This window comes from Spea bombifrons, chromosome 12, assembly GCF_027358695.1.
Source record: "Spea bombifrons isolate aSpeBom1 chromosome 12, aSpeBom1.2.pri, whole genome shotgun sequence".
Classification (NCBI taxonomy): domain Eukaryota; kingdom Metazoa; phylum Chordata; class Amphibia; order Anura; family Pelobatidae; genus Spea; species Spea bombifrons.
The window spans coordinates 16,532,171-16,548,757 of NC_071098.1; the positions used below are offsets into that span (position 1 = coordinate 16,532,171).

At 40.1% G+C, this 16,587-nt stretch overlaps 1 protein-coding gene across 1 annotated transcript; it reads right to left on the reverse strand.

Annotated features, from left to right (window-relative positions):
* Nucleotides 1–1,428: 1,428 nt before the first annotated feature.
* Nucleotides 1,429–12,104, reverse strand: MFRP (membrane frizzled-related protein). Its single transcript, XM_053452047.1, has 13 exons — nucleotides 12,044–12,104; nucleotides 10,550–10,710; nucleotides 8,935–9,037; nucleotides 7,280–7,402; nucleotides 5,801–5,908; nucleotides 5,408–5,615; nucleotides 4,782–4,912; nucleotides 4,580–4,705; nucleotides 4,148–4,373; nucleotides 3,940–4,070; nucleotides 3,634–3,768; nucleotides 3,377–3,504; nucleotides 1,429–1,894 (listed from the first exon to the last, which is right to left on the reverse strand). Exons 2-13 carry the CDS (start codon nucleotides 10,691–10,693, stop codon nucleotides 1,670–1,672), a joined length of 1,788 nt encoding a protein of 595 aa, XP_053308022.1. The 5' UTR covers nucleotides 10,694–10,710; nucleotides 12,044–12,104; the 3' UTR covers nucleotides 1,429–1,669.
* Between the last annotated feature and the right edge of the window lie 4,483 nt (nucleotides 12,105–16,587).

Here is a 16,587-nt window from a genome sequence, read left to right on the forward strand (position 1 = left end):
TAAAAGAGAGCATTGCATTGACAATTGTATACCTTTTTCACATGTGCATGGTGTTAATTTTCATAATTACATTGTATGTATAAGATGTTTATAGTCCACAATTCTCAGGTTGTCATATGCTAGTACAGTAAACCAAGGATAGCGGTATCGCAATATGGCCCATGAGGACGGGGCATGCTTTTGCAAGCTAACAAGGGAGATGGGGTCGGATGGTGCAGAGCTGCAAGGCCTCTGTGAACTGGTTGCAAATCCCCCCCCCGTAGTCAATATAATTAAGCAGTCGATGAAATACAATGTAAATGATGAAAGACCAGTATGTATAAACCTATTACAGCACTAGTGACCTCTATAAATAAGTGTGAATAAATTAACTAAAAAACTAAACAAATGATGATGAAGTTTAAAATATATACTATCTAAAAAACATGTTTTCCAGCTTGCGTAGTTGCTGTAAAATTGATTATTAAATATTAATCATAAGTGACTAATTAAATGAAAGGTTAGAGACCCTTGTTTTAAAGCATGTTGGGATCCTGCTCCTCCATTATGTTCTTTTGTATTAGCATGCCTTCTTTTTGACTGTTATCTTGTGGTATCACATAGTGTGGTTAATTACTCATTGAATTTGAGATTATTTTCCATCAGATTTATTTAGCTGTATGTGCAGTTGAATGTATTCTCTAAAGACCTATAGTTTGAAGTGGCTGTTGCTGTTATTTTTTTTTTCATTCAGGGGATTAAGGAATGACTACTGCATCAGAGTTTAATAATTTCCCTTGTATGGTAGAACATGATTGTGAACACATTTTTGTCCTCCTAGTTATCTCCTCTCCGGTGTTTCTTCCTTCTTCCCCCAGCTATTTATTCCCAGCTCTGCTTTAGTAACTTTCTCACTCCATTAGCCATTCTCTGCTCCATATTTCCACCCCTCCTCTCCCCTTTTAGCTTTATTTCTTGTTCCTCTTCGAGAATAAGTTTGTAGCAAGATGTGCTACAAGGGCCTTGAAATAAATTGGAGAATGTTAGAATAATAGTCAAACGTGAAGATGGTCTGTTAGCTTATTTGGTAAATGCATAGTATTAGTAACACTTTAGTAAGAGGTGTTAGCCTTGTGCATGACACTTTTTAAGGCTTCATTGGTTTAGTGGATATAGTGGATAACTGTAAGAAATAAATAAGTAAGATGCCAAATTCTGTTTCTGTGTTTAAACATGGTAAAAATCAATTTGGTTAGCATGGTAATAGCTGCTTATGATTAAGCACTTCCTGTGCCTGTCTATGTACCTCTTGTTTTGATTTTATGGTCTATGGACTTGATAAAATTTTGATATATTTTACAGTGGATGCTTCCTCTCTATTCCTTGGTGTCAGCTGGCAACCTGTGATCCTTAGCATGACAAAATGAAAAGCATGCATATATTTAACACGAGGAATCAAATATTTATTGACATCAAAGTTTTGCTGAATTTACCTTCTTAAACACTTGTAGTAGGTGCTCATGCCAAACCATATGACTAAACATTGTATATATCTGCAGATGGAGGCTAGTAGCAATGAAAGGATTACAACTAGCACCCAATGGATCGAGAACTACTGAAATGCTAAAAAATAAAGATTATGTTGTCAATCTGTGGGGTTTCAAATAGGTAACAAAAAATACAGGTCCTCTTAGGGGATGACACAGTCAGGTTGTTGGATCCGTGTAGGAAATAGGTCACAGTTAAAGGACCAGGGCAACCCTAGCTGATGAAGCTGGGCCACACAGAGGTATTCTGCATTAAGACAGACAGATCGGCATGGCTGTAGAGCACCCCCATCTGCTGAGCAACTTGGAACCAAAAGAGCACAGAAAAATGGCCGCAGAGCTGGGAAGCACGGCAGCTCCTGAAGGATCTGTCAGGAGAAAAAGATAAGTGTGAGTTGATGTCTAATTGAAGGTAATTTGCGTGTTGTGTCACAACCCACGGGAATTAAAGGTCCGTATCTGCAGCTCTCCAGTTGGACTTCATTGGTTGATGGCAGATGAGCCCCCTGCTGGTGACCAATAGAATCACTCGTACATCCTGGTGCCGAAACTCGGCCGAATGGTCTCCCTGCTCCAGGAGTTAAAGGTCCATACGAGCGGCCAATAGAGTCGCTTGTACGAACCTTTAACTCCTGACAGCAAAACTCCGCCTGGGGAGACCATTGGTCATTCGCTCCAGGAGTTAATGTTCCGTACGAGCGACCATTAGAGTTTCCCCAGGCGGAGTTTCGCTGTCAGGAGTTAAAGGTCAATAAGAGCGACTCTATTGGTTGCCGGCAGGGGCCTCCTCTAGCATCAACCAACATGGAGATTCTTTGTGTTGTATGTCTTCATCTTCGTGTACATTTTGCCACCGCCATGTTCGTTTCTTTGGTATTTGGGAAGAACAACGAAAACACACCCTTTGTGTGCGTTTTCATGTTCGCCCGAATACGAATGCACAAGTCTAATATTGGCATCTTTAATCATTCAGATCAGTTAAGGAGCAAAACTCCTTGCTCTGGAGGCTCAAAACACCTGCACACGGGGCTAGCCTTTTTTTGAGTGTTCCTGTGATGTGTCCTATACAGGTTTCTCTTTGTAATGGATATGGTTTCTAAAGATGATCTATATCATACAGACAACATCACAATAAAGCTTGTACTGAGGATGTTGGTTACTGACCAAATATCCAAGTAAATTAACCAATGGTAACCAGGGCTGGTGAGACTTCAACCATGGGTTAATCATTCAACTGTAAAGAAACATGTGACAAAAAAGATCCAGAACTCTTGCAGATGGCTAGGCCAAGATGGCCACTGAGTTTTCTGGGGCGCCTGCCCGGGACTTAAATTAAAGTGAGATGGGGCAGAGGGGGATCAGTGAAATGGGGCAGGGGGCAGTGAGATGGGGCAGAGGGGGGGCAGTGATAAAGGGGGAGAAGGGATAGATAGTAAGAGTTTTGTGAGGGGAGTTTTTTTTTTCCTTTCTTTTTTTGGGATGGGGGCGCCAGAGGAGTAGTCCGCACAGGGCGCCAGAACACCAAAGGCCGGCTCTGATTGTATGATTGTCATGAGTAGCTTTTATTTCTAATGTAGCTAAATATTTATCTAACTGTAAACTGTAAATTGTAACTAACCTTTTTGATATATTGCTTTAACATTTAGAAGTTTAAGTAAAGTATACCACTCTATGTTACAACCGTCTTTGTATTTTATTACTCATATATTCCACCAATATACCTTATTTAATTTAAACAATATTATCGTAGTGGCACAATTAGTGATCTGCGAACAATACTCTTGTTTGAACTTAGGACAAAGTGATCATCAGCAATATGTGGCATTGACCATCCTTAATATAACATATACCTTGTATCCTTTCAGTAGCTCATTTGCTGCTGGTTGATCATGGAGTGACATCCAAAGATTGGGGAACACAGTGAGAGTATAGGAGAAGCCTTTACAAAGAGGAACACGGAGGGGCTGGCATGGAGTAGCTAGAGGAGGAATGGGAAGAAAAAGGAAATTTAAAAGTCTCACCATGCCAGTGTTAGGTTTGTTTAGATAAAATCAGATTTGACTTCCACATCTAATGACTTCAAAGCTCCTGATGTCAAAATTCTAACCTGCCTCTGGATCCTGTCTATCTGGACAATCCAGCTCATCTTTCCCATCTGGGCAGTCCACCCAGCCATCACAGACCAGCTGCATAGACAGACACTGACCACCACCACACCTTAGCTCATTGGAGTCACATTCATCTGCAGAATAATACAGAACATAGTGAGTTGTTTTAGAACAATTATAAGAATGCAGTCACTTAGGAAGCTAAGTAGTTGGAAGGGCTGATCAAACATGTATTTATGCAAGATAAAATATTGCAGAGATCATAGTGGTAAATTATAGTCTAAGTGGAATACAACGCAACTCACTTGCTGAAGCATTGATAGATTCATATGTGGCATAGAATCCTAGACCTGATACTTCTTCATCTGCCACAAACAATATAGACATCTGTGACCCAGAGGAAGTTAGAATGGGTGGTAGCTGAGAGCCACAGAATCTGGAGACAAAGAAAAGTGTGTTTTTACTTAATGCATTAATACATCAAAGTACTTTGGTGTACTTTGTTTTACTGACCTTCCCATGATATTGGTAGTTCCGAGACCAGCACCGTCATGGATCTCCACATAGTCAAATTTGCAACCCCTCTCCATCTCCAGGCTAAAGTTGTGAAACTGAATCCGAATGAAGAACCCGTCCGGGACAGTAAGAAGCCACCGACAGACCACCTTTCCTGGGTACTGTTCAGGATGATTTGGAGAGTAAAAAGCCCCTTGAAAGCCACTTAGGGATCCACCACAATCTGAGTACAAAAACAGTATTTTGTCCCTCTCTTTCTGTCTATAGTACATTTGCCCATGCCTCATCATTGCTGTTATCTGATATATTTTGTGACCCTCTTTCTAAAGGCTGGTTTTGCCCCTGGTTCATTTACTTTTACCCTTTAGTAAATGTCCCTTTTCTATTGTTGTGTTTACCCCTATATCTACGTGTCCCTCCCTGTGGTACCCCACTGTTTTTGGCTGCAGTTCTTTTCATCCATCTGATCTGTACAGTCTGGTATTCCATCACACAGTGCTGGCAGCAGAAGGCAACGACGTTCATCACACAGAAACTCATCCCATGAACAGCTACCTGCGTATGGTTACAGATTAGTTCAACCAAATTATTCTAAATCTATTCCCACAATCCCCACTATCATAAACCTTACCTTGACTTGGTACTATCATCCGGTATGTAGCTAGGAAGCCCATAGCACTTATGCTGTCGTCGGATACAAAGCTGACCTCTAGCCAGTGTGAGTTTGATATAAAAGTGGTAGGAGCAACAGATCCACAGAACCTGTTATATATCATAAATAAGATATAAGAATAAAACGGCACCAATACATATTATACAAATAACATTTATTTTATTTAGACTTCTTGATTTTCTTTCATGATTTGTTATGGGAAAAACAACCTGCAGCTCTCCAGTTTTTGCCATCCAACACCCAGTTTCAATAAGAGTGGGGTGGATATTTGCGGTATTATAACATGCTCAGGTCTGATTTACCATTAAAATAACAACTTTACTCTGATAGCACAATATAGTGGTGAATTGCGTAAAGTAGCTTCACGTTCAAAGCTTTAGCTGTGAAATAATTGTTGTCAATCACAATAAGCTAGTGTGATTTTATTGTTGTAAGCCAAATTGAATATGTCTTTTCTGATAGGGTGTAATATTATACCGGTACTTATTAGAATAGTTACCAACCCCATCTCACTTATTCATTTATGTAAAATCCTAACAACTACACATTTGACCTTGATAGTGGATCTGCAATTGAGATTTTACCGGTTTGTGGTATTCCCATCCTTTAACTCCAGCCAATCTAGGAGGCAATTACCATGCCCCTCTACATCCAACACCACAATCTTCAGCTGGACAAGATGCCCCTCTCCTGCCTCCAGCACCCATGCGCAATGAGATTTGGGTGGATACAAATGGGGATAATTTGGAGAACTGAAGGATCCTTGTGAATCGTTCAACAGCCCGCCACAACCTGGGACAAGCAGTTGATAAAAACAAAGTTTTATTTACAGCTTAAATATTTTGTATATTCGTTAAAAGGTTTTTGTGCTAATAAGTGATACGCCCTCTCATAATGCACATTTTTTCCGTATAATGGATAAACAAACAACATAACGCCTTCTGTAAATGCAAAGTAATGTAATTTTCATCACTTACTGGAAGAGGCTGTTTCTGTAAATCCCAAAGTAATATCATTTATTCCATGGTAAGGAGATGTGAGGTTTCCTTGGGATGCAGCAGCTTGGCTTAGATCTGTTTTATGTTCTAGTCAAAGACAGAAAAACTTACAATAAAAATAGGATTTATTAAGAACAAAGTGACTTCATCTTAAAATACATGCTTATTGGTGTAAATCAATCTATGATTTCATCATTTACTATCGATCAGGACATATTCGGCATTAGACTTGTGCACAGTGAGCAAAATTGATTCAGACACATTTTTGTTTCATTTTTTTTAGTTTCCTGACCTTTTAGTTCAGGCAAAATTCTGAGGAGTTTTTAATTTCAAAACAAGCTTTGGTGAAATATTTTTCATGAAGCCATCTCTGCCACCTTCTGGACATTTCAACCATATTTACTTCAAGCAGCAGCATCTTAGGGCATCAACTTGTTTAAGATGTTGTGAGACAGCTGTGTCTCTGCCTTTGTTCTGAAATGCATTACATTTTATTTGCGTCATACTGCCTCAGAACATCTTAAACAATAGATGCAGATATTTAACCCTCTTCCTTTTCTCTCTCTCTCCCTTTCCTCTTTTTCCACCCTCTCTCCCATCTTCAACTCACCTATAATCTCCTTACCTATATTCTTTATATTTATTTCCCTCACATCATCCTTCCTCCCCAATGTAATCACTTGGAACCTGGCCCACAGTGTCTAGGACGTCATCCAATAGTCAATTACTACATTTTACATTTTATGACTGGAAAATCTGGGCCCGGTTCCAAGCGATTAAGTTAAGGAGAGGAAGGATGAGGAATAAATAAATGAGCAACAAGTGGGTTTCTCGTTCATATGTTTCGTTGGAGGTCCCTCTGTGTTTTCAGAGATTTGTATGAGTGCTTAAATTAGGCAAAATTTGTTAAAAAAAATATTTTGTATAAATATGAATGCTTCAGTGATGAAGCTGTCAGGTTAAATGGTTAATTCCACTAAAAATTTCCACAAAATGTTTAATTCAACAGTACTCAAGTTTAATACCCCGCTTTACACACTTGGATTACCTATTTACTGGGCAGATAGGGAGTCTAAGCCCCACAACCTGTGTGCAGGAATGTAGGGGCATATCGATATATATCGACAAGGTTGTTTAGCTACAATATTCTTTGGAAACAAGGTGTTAAGTATTTAAATTGTGCCAGTGATGCCCAATTCTTTACCCCATACCATATACAAGCCTATTCCTTATTTGTTTTTTTCATCCATTTTTATTTTGGGGATCTTTAACCAAAATAAATAACAGCAATGCAATTTATCAGGATTCTCATTGAATAATTTGAATTAAGAAATTGTGTGTTTATGTGTATGTGAGCATAAAGGCAAAAATTATAGGCAAGGCATTTGGATGGATTTTGTTGATTCTATAAATGCTGACTGAGCTTAAGACATTTTATTTTCTTTTTTTAACACCCACTGAAGAGCAAGATTCCCAGAGTGAGGCTAAAAACCAGGACCAGAAACAGGACAGTGATGATGATGATGGTTACACGTCTTGTCCGGATTCTCCAGAAAGGATAACTTCTACTCTGTAAAGAAACTGATTGACAAAGAAAATAAATTTTAACTCAATTCTATTCAAATACACCAGATATAACATTTACTGACAGTGTTTTACTTCTGAATTTAAATGTTTTAAAACATTCTTTTTCATTGGTGGAAAAATAAAATAACATTAATACTGACATTATCAATAACATACTGGTACATAAATATTACAGGGCTCTCTTCTTGCCAGCTTATGATCTATTAGGAGGTTGAGGGAGAATAAGGGAGAGAGGGTGAAAAACTGCTTGGAGAGAATGATTTAATTGCAGTTAGGATACAATTTAAAAAACACAAGATGCATACAAAATATTGCTGTTTAGATAAATTTAATGTAAAAATACAGATTGCAAACGTATTAATGCTTAATACATAGTAAAAAGTTTGCCCAATTGCAAGATGCCTCAATTTTCTGGTAGTCTTTGTTGCCTTTTTTAAATTTTAGATGTCAATTGAATGTAGTTAGCGTTGTGTGGATTAGCCTGTGGCCTGGAGATCTCAAAGGACTAAAGGATTAAAAGTATAGACAGTGTGCATGAACCAGTGGGGTTTTCATGATACGGATGATAGGGAAAAAAAAGATTAGCTCATCACAGGAACATATCTAGAGTATTAGACACCTGAGGCGGATCTCCTTTAAGCAAGGATAGGACATCTTAACTGGGACATAGGGAGAGGAGAGAGGTACCGAAATCCTCACATGATTCAGGGAAAGGAGGGCAAAGGTACATAAGAGACAGACAAACATAAATACAGGAACTAGCCTAGGACTATAGGATAACAATTGGAGATTCCGTCACATCATATGGCCATAGTATGCTTAGCCCACCACTACGCCAAAGTACTCCAATATTCGGTGGGTCCTAACGCTAAACCCTGCTTACTCAATTACTAATAAACATTGAATCCAAACACAGAACCGAGAAGGACATACCTTTAGACTGCAGACTGAGACAAACAGAACACACGGGTGGGGCACACCTTATAAAGGAAACAGAGCTGAAGCAAAGAGCAAGACTGGAATCCAGGAATCACAAGTTCAGGACAGAGCATATGGAAATCCAGGAATGGATTACAGCAAAACAGCAGCCTGGATGGACCCTGACAGAAGGTGGCACTCACAATCTGTTTAGGGCTAAGGTGGAACTGTGGGACACGTTGCTTGGTGAAGTTGGGGGGGCCTGTTTTTGCACCAGGGCCATGTGGTTTCTAGTTAGGCCCCTACAAGGAGTATTCTTGGTAGGCACTGTGTTTTGCCAACCACATCTCCTGCAAGCTAAGGAGCTAGGTTATGTGGAGAAAGGCAAACGCATAAAGGGGGTTCTGCAGATTCTCTCCATGCTTTTGCAGGGGGGTTATTATTAAAAGGGATCATTCAGCTATCATATGCATTAAAGTGGATTTAATGTCTGGAGTGTCCCTTTAAGTTTTAGTATGTTTGTATCATGAAGTCCAAGATTGATTTAAATCTGCAGGCAAGTTTCCTTTTTTCTAGAAACCACTGCTAGTTATGCCTCTCGCTCTTACCTGTGCTTGCCTGGCATGATTCTGAAATGCAATCTGTGTCTGTAGGAGATCCTAGATGTAATAGCTCAGATATAGGATCAACAATCAGGTTGCAGAACTTTACCTTTAAAAAGAGAATGGTTACAATGCAGTGATAACAATGGTGGAAACTTTTGTGATGAGTTAATGAAGTTACTTTGAAAGACTACTCATTCAATGTGAACTGAACTAGAATGTGACGTAATTATGCCTTCAAAAAAATCCCTTTCCTGCCCAGCATTACAATTACTGTTACCCTCTCTGCCCCGACCTGCCCCTCTAGTCTGACCTCTAGTATAGTCATCACCTTTTTACATCAACATGTCTAATTAAAAAGGGGGGGGTAGAAAAAATAGGTGGAGGCAGAAGGGAGAGAAAAAAGAAGGAAGATGAAAGAGTAGTGGACAAAAGGATAGCAATGGAAGAAAGAGGGATAGAGAGAGTAAAAAGAGAAAGAGGAAGAGGTAATGAGAAGAAAAACAAAAAGGAAGAACGAAGGAATGAAGAAAGAGTGAAGAAAAAAGAGGCAATGAAAGAAGACAAACTGAGATAAGAAAGAAGATTAAGAGAGAGGAAAGAGGGAGATAAAGAAAGGATGAAAGGAAAAAGGAGAGATGGGACAGAAGGAGGGACAGTAAGAATAAAAAAGAGAGTGAAATAGAGATGGAGAAAGAAAGAAAGAAAGAAAGAAAGAAAGAGGGAGAGAGAAGAAATAGTGCACATAATTTTAATGACAGGTGTATATACTAAAATAAGCAAGTATATCTAAATCATGCTTAAAGGAACCTAGAGCTTACATATGCACTTTAGACAGATGCAATATTACCAAATCAAACAGTAATAATGTATGTGGGATTTGGGTACAGACAGAAAACCTGGCTTGTTGAACAATAAGCAGGAATGAAAAGTATCTCATGAAAAGACGAAGCAATTAATTATATTTTAAATGCGATACGTCATATTTATAGAAGATCTGAGTCCATTTGTGTTTAAACAATGCTTTCTTTGCTTTATTAAAGGAGATATACATGTTGTCCAACTGTTTGTATTGGATATCCTATTTTTCGTCTTTTTATTTGCCAACTCATGATTTCCATATATACTTATCCTAAATAACCCTGATGGTACCAGCATCCCATCTTTTAGTACCATCCTTTTTGCCTCCAATTTCTATTCTTCCTTTTACACTGTTCAGTGAATTTTTTTAAAATAAAAAATAAGAAGTGTGTGGGTTTTTTTTTTTAAATACTTCTAATAATTACATTTTTTTATTTAAAAATATTATATTGGGTTTCCTTTTCAGAATACAGGAGGGTGAGCAAGACCATGGGCTTGACATGTCAGACCACTGTTCACTTTCATAGTAACGTAGAAGAGTACGGCCTGCACTTTTGTACTCTTGACAATCCAGGCCAAGGCAGACATTGGCACACTGAGCTAGTATTAAAGACAAAGCAAACGTTTCTTTGCGCAACATAATTCATGTATAAAGCATTACTTAAAGGTTTTGATAACAAGCAAGTTTGTGTTTAGTGTGTTTTTTTTTCTCTTTTTTTGCCCATGACCTCCACTGTAAATGTTAAGCACTGCCTCTTACCACATCTTCAGAACCCTCATGGAGAGACACTTTTATAGTTTCACACTTTTTCTCCTCTTGCTCATCTCTAGACTCACTATTAATTGACTCAGAGTTTAAGGGGTGCAGAGATGCCCAGCCTTGAATGTGGCGTGTTATTGCCATTGTGGGTTACAAAGCTCCTGCAAGACAAACACATTTTAGGCTAGGAACTTTTTACCAAATTTACTGACTTATAGCCATAAAGAAAAGTATCTAAACTGCTGTTTATGGCACAGTCAACATCTTGACTTAGCAAAAATGCAAGCACATGCAGAGAAATTATTTTTAATCACTAGTTCTCAGTACAGGAAAGGCTTTAATGCAAGGTAAGAGAGGATAAGCTTAGGTCCCCCCAGTATTAGAAGGATCCTGCGATGGAGGTGGGGGTCAGTGCAGCAGTTGGCCAGCAGACAGGTTAGACCTTTCCCTTAGTAATTCCACGATCGTGGCCTGTGCCCCATCTGACGTTAAGCCCCCGTGCTCTATAACATCGGATGGTGGGCAACCTGCAAAGAAGGGATGACCACCACCCGATGTTACAGAGCGTGGGGGTTTAACACCAGATGGGGCACAGGCCATGACGGAGAAATTGCTAAGGGAGTAGTCTGTGCTGACTGCTACACAGACCTCCATCATACTGTTGCAAATATGATTGAGAGGATCAGTAGAAGAGGGTGCCCACCAGTGATGGCCTGTCTAGGACCCTATTATTAAATATATATATAAATGAACAATATACAAATTGACAATAAGGTTAACCACTGTTAGGAAATATTGCCTGCTCTTGCAACCTTTTGCTCATAACATCCCATAAAGGGAACAAGAACCTGCTTTACTGCCTATACACACTTAACTTAATGACTTGTACAACAACCTACTGTTGCAAAATATATTAACATGAGATAAAGATCATTTTTTATTATCTATTGATTGAGAAAATATAATAGAACAAAGTAACATAGTAATTTAGGTTGGAAGAATACCTAAGTTGTGTATAAAAGTATCTAACACTAACGGATACTGAGTGCCCTGAGTGCTAACTTGTGCTGTGTGTAAAAAATGCTTATCTAATCATGACCAAGAACTCTTAATTTTATTTCTATATCAAATAATATATCACCATTAGTTAGACAGCAAGGTATCGAAACATATACATCTAGATAAAGCAGCACAAATGTCATGTGTCATCAGAAAGATTTTTGGAGCTATGACTACCTTTTTAAGGTAAAATCAAATAGTGCGTGTGATGGATAAACAAAACATAGTTTTAGATTTGACATATATAACCAAATAATCAGCTTGTAAATCTTGAATAATGATACTTATAGAATGTCCCTGTTTAATTGGTTTGAAGCTCACTGTACAGTATTGGGTGTACTTTACTCTCAATACAGCTAAACAGTCAACAAATATTCTGTAAAGCCCCCACATTTTTTCAATACAAACAGACAAAAATAACAAGAATAAACATACTACCAGTTTTGGATTCCAGTTTCCTCAAACCTTGTTTAAACGTTTCTTAGTTCAGATTGCCAGAACAGTGAGGGGGCTACTAAGAGAAAATCCAGACAACCTAATCCCAGTCAGGTGAGTGCCTATATCCCTCCCTCAATTACTGAGGAATCTGCCACCAAAGCAACATTAGTACATAACAAACTACAGTGGTCATATTAAACGAACGTAGAGCAGAGCCAAGGCTCCATCCTATCCTGAAACATTATGCATAAGACATGTTTCTACACCACTTACATTAATTAATTCCCCCAAAAACTGGCTGCTGATCTGAATGAAGTCCTCAGAATGTAAACAAAATGTTATAGAAATACACTGAAACCACCATGTGGGAGGTAAATATGATTATAACTACAAACCTATTCGACAGGAGAATACACAAGCAAGTAATCCAGTTATCTCAGTACTTTATTGTCCAAAGTGAGGAAAATGTATATGAGCGCTCCCCAAAAAAGGTAGCTCTCTTTTTTATTAAGCTTATGAAACTCTAGTAATAATATTAAGGAATCAGGGCAAATTCCAGACTTGGACTGGCCATAGGAAACTAGACACTAGAAAAATGTTACAACTGGGTATTTATGAGACCTACTTTAACTGCATGTAAGGTTGTACTATAATAGGGACAACATACTACCTCTGGCACATATCTCTGTCACTCGCTCCCCTGCATTGGTGCGCAGTACACAGAGCTTGCATAAAATGTCATATCCTGAACAACTGTGCTGTGGAGTTATGCCAGAAAAGGCACGAATTTTGCAGTCACCCTGGTGGACCACCACCGTTAGCCCCCTATGCAAGACAAATGTGAAGAGGTCTCATAATAAAAAGCACAATTCTCTGATTTTTTGTTGTTGTTTGGTGCACTGGTGAATGCTGCCTGAAGTAAAGACATTTTATTAATGACTGTACCAGTGCTACTTATTTTGTTTTGCCTTGTTCTCACCTTTTTCGAAATAAACATACACTAACCTCAACCAAAATTTGGGCGGGACAGTCCTGATTTTGGGACTCTGTCCCGCGTTCCAGCCTATCACCTTGGGCACAGCCGCCCAATCAGCAGCTGCAGCCTGCAGGCCTTGTGGGGGACATCACAAAACCCCTCTAACCTCAGACCTTGGCTTCCGTGCTCCCTCATTACTACTCGCCAGCAATTGATGCCGAGCGCCGGGATATGACATCGTACCCCGCGCTCTGCATCAATAGCCAGCGCATAGTCATGAGGGAGCACGGAAGCTGACGTCTGAAGTGACAGACCCCGCGCTCCAACCACAGGATGGTGTAAGAGGTAAGAGAAAGAGGTGTAATGTCAGAGTATGTGTATATATGTGTGTGTTTGTAAGCTTGTGTGTGTGTATGAGAAGGTGTGTGTAAGAGCAGTGTAGGCATTTGTAAGCGGGTGTGTATGGGCAGTGTGTGTGTAAAGGCATTATAAGGCTATTTCCAAACAATTTAAAGTCTATTATTCTACAGTGAGAACAATTATTGAAAAAGTGGAAAACATTCAAGACAGCTGCCAATCTTCCCAGGAGTGGACACCCCAGCAAATTCAACCCAAGGTCAGACTGTGCAATGCTCAGAAAAATTGCAAAAAAAAAAGAGAGTTACATCTACAGGCTTCAGTTAGCATGTTAATTGTTAAAGTTCATGACAGTACAATTAGAAAAAGACTGAACGAGTATGGTTTGGAAGAAAGCCTCTCTACAAAAAAACACGTCAGTACAGCTTTGGTTTACAAAGTTGCATCTGAACCAGTAGCGTACCTAGCGGGGGGGGCGGTCCGCACCGGGTGCCGCTCATCAGGGGGGTGCCAACTTGCCGGCATCCCTCCAGAGACGGACAGCAATGTCCGCCGCTGGAGGAGCAGGCTCGCAAGGGAGTGGTATCGGAGGTCTTTAACAGACCACCGGCTCCCTTGAGTGATTTTAAGCCGGTTCAAGGATCTCCCTTGAACCCGGCTTAAAATCACTCAAGGGAGCCGGGGGTCTGTTAAAGATCTCCGATACCGCTCCCTTGCGATCCGCGCGGCAACAGCTGTTGTGCGCCGGGGTTTGTTGTCAGATCCCGGCGCACAACACTGAAGCCACGCCCACCGCTGTCCGTGCCCTCTGAACCCCGTGAAGACAGAAGAACTGAAGAAGAAGAGGAGCGAAGAGCAGGAAAAGGAGCTGTAAGGAGAAAAGAGGAAAGGTAGGAAAGCATACAGTGAGAGTGGATTGGTGTTTGTGTGTGTGGATTGGTATGTGTGTGGATTGGTGTATGTGTGTGGATTGGTGTATGTGTGTGGATTGGTATGTGTGTGGATTGGTATGTGTGTGTGGATTGGTATGTGTGTGTGGATTGGTATGTGTGTGTGGATTGGTGTATGTGTGTGGATTGGTGTATGTGTGTGGATTGGTGTATGTGTGTGGATTGGTATGTGTGTGGATTGGTATGTGTGTGGATTGGTGTATGTGTGTGGATTGGTATGTGTGTGGATTGGTATGTGTGTGTGGATTGGTATGTGTGTGTGGATTGGTATGTGTGTGTGGATTGGTGTATGTGTGTGGATTGGTGTATGTGTGTGGATTGGTATGTGTGTGGATTGGTATGTGTGTGTGGATTGGTATGTGTGTGTGGATTGGTATGTGTGTGTGGATTGGTGTATGTGTGTGGATTGGTGTATGTGTGTGGATTGGTGTATGTGTGTGGATTGGTATGTGTGTGGATTGGTATGTGTGTGGATTAGTATATGTGTGGATTGGTATGTGTGTGGATTGGTATGTGTGTGTGGATTGGTATGTGTGTGTGGATTGGTATGCGTGTGGATTGGTATGCGTGTGGATTGGTATGCGTGTGCATTGGTATGCGTGTGAGAGTGATGGGTGTTATGCTGTACCATTTCCAATGTATTTTTCATTATATAATTATGCTCTAAAGTACATCATAACTCCCATCACTCTATACTGTTCCATACAGTGGCAGAGCTGGGAGACAGAGGCCTTGCACCCCCACCGCAGGACTCCTGAAAGGTAAGTGAACTTCAAAGAGGGAGAGGGTAGATAGTTAGGAGGGGTAGATAGGGAGAAGGGAGTGAGAAGGGGTAGATAGGGTAGAAGGGAGCAAGAAGGGGTAGATAGGGCAATCATACTCCTATCATGCCAAGTCTCCTCCTGGAATCTGGGGATGCCTGGGCATGATAGGAATGTGATTGCTGTTAACAATTATATATATATATATATATATATATATATATATATATATATATTGTTATTTAATTGTTTTGTCCTATTTTGGTGTGTTACTTACTTTAAATAAAAGTGTTAGATTTTTTTATGGTGTGTGTGGGGGGGTCATATTCAGTTTCGGCCAGGTAGTTTTAAAGTGTGTGTGTGTGTGTGGGGGGGGTGCCACATACAGGATCCGCCCCGGGTGCCAAATACTCTAGGTACGCCCCTGATCTGAACAAACCTCTTTTGGAACATTGTCCTTTAGAAGGACAAGACCAAAGTGGAGATGTTTGGCCATAATGCACAGAGCTACGTTTGGCGAAAACCAAACACAGCATATGAGCACAAACACCTCATACCAACTGTCATGCACTGTGGTGGAGGGGATATCATTTGTTTTGCAGCCTGGGAACAATGCAGTCATTGAGTCTATGATGAACTCCTGTATACCAAAGAATTCTAGTGTCCAATGTGTGGCCATCTGTCTGACAGCTAAAGCTTGGCCAAAATTGGGTCATGTCGCAGGACAATGATCCCAAGCATACCAGCAAATCTACAACAGAATGGCTGAAAAAGAATCGAGGTGTTGCAACGGGCCAGTTAAAGTCCAGACCTCAACCTGATTGAAATGCTGTGGCAGGACCTTAAGAGAAGTGTGCATAAACTAATGCCCGTGAACTGAAGCAATGTTGTAAAGAAGAGTAGGTCAAAATTCCTCTACAACAATAGTGAGAAGGGAGGGAGAAGAGGGTAGATTTGTGTAAATAAGTGAGAGAATAAATGATTGTGTAAATTAATTATGTGAATGAAACTGTGAATTAGTGAGTGACTGTAAAAGTGTTTGTGTGTATCATAGATGTATAATTGATTTGTGGAAAGGAAAAGATGGCACAGGCAGGGTGTTTATGGGACAAAGATGGCATAGGACGGGCTGTTTGGGGACAAAGTTGACTCATGCTGGGCTGTTTCGGGACAAAGATGGCAAGTCCTATGTGTGTTATCTGGGTGCTGGCCAGGTTCTATGTTGGCAATGTGGATGCCAGGGCTGGCTTTGGGTTATGCAACCTGGGATCTATTCCTGTAATTTAGGGGGTTTTATCTATACCTTAAATGCTGAGTTTTTATTTGAATTCCAATTGATCTATACCTGCAAAGCTGGGGTTGTGTGTTATTCTGTTGATCCATATCTGCTATGCCGTTTCCATGTGTTTATTTGATCTATTGAGTTTACATGTGATTTTCAGTTGATCTATACCTGAAATGCTATGTTTCCATACACTATTGTATACCTGCAAATAC

What these genes read in the sequence shown, in the direction of transcription:
- MFRP (XM_053452047.1), bottom strand. Translation starts at nt 10,693, where the DNA reads ATGGCAATAACACGCCACATTCAAGGCTGGGCATCTCTGCACCCCTTA. An exon ending in TCTGGGAATCTTGCTCTTCA is followed by an intron (nt 5,909 to 7,279) that starts GTGGGTGTTAAA and finishes GTCTTTGACTAG; the next exon opens with AACATAAAACAGATCTAAGC. An exon ending in CTGCAGCCAAAAACAGTGGG is followed by an intron (nt 4,374 to 4,579) that starts GTACCACAGGGA and finishes TTTTGTACTCAG; the next exon opens with ATTGTGGTGGATCCCTAAGT.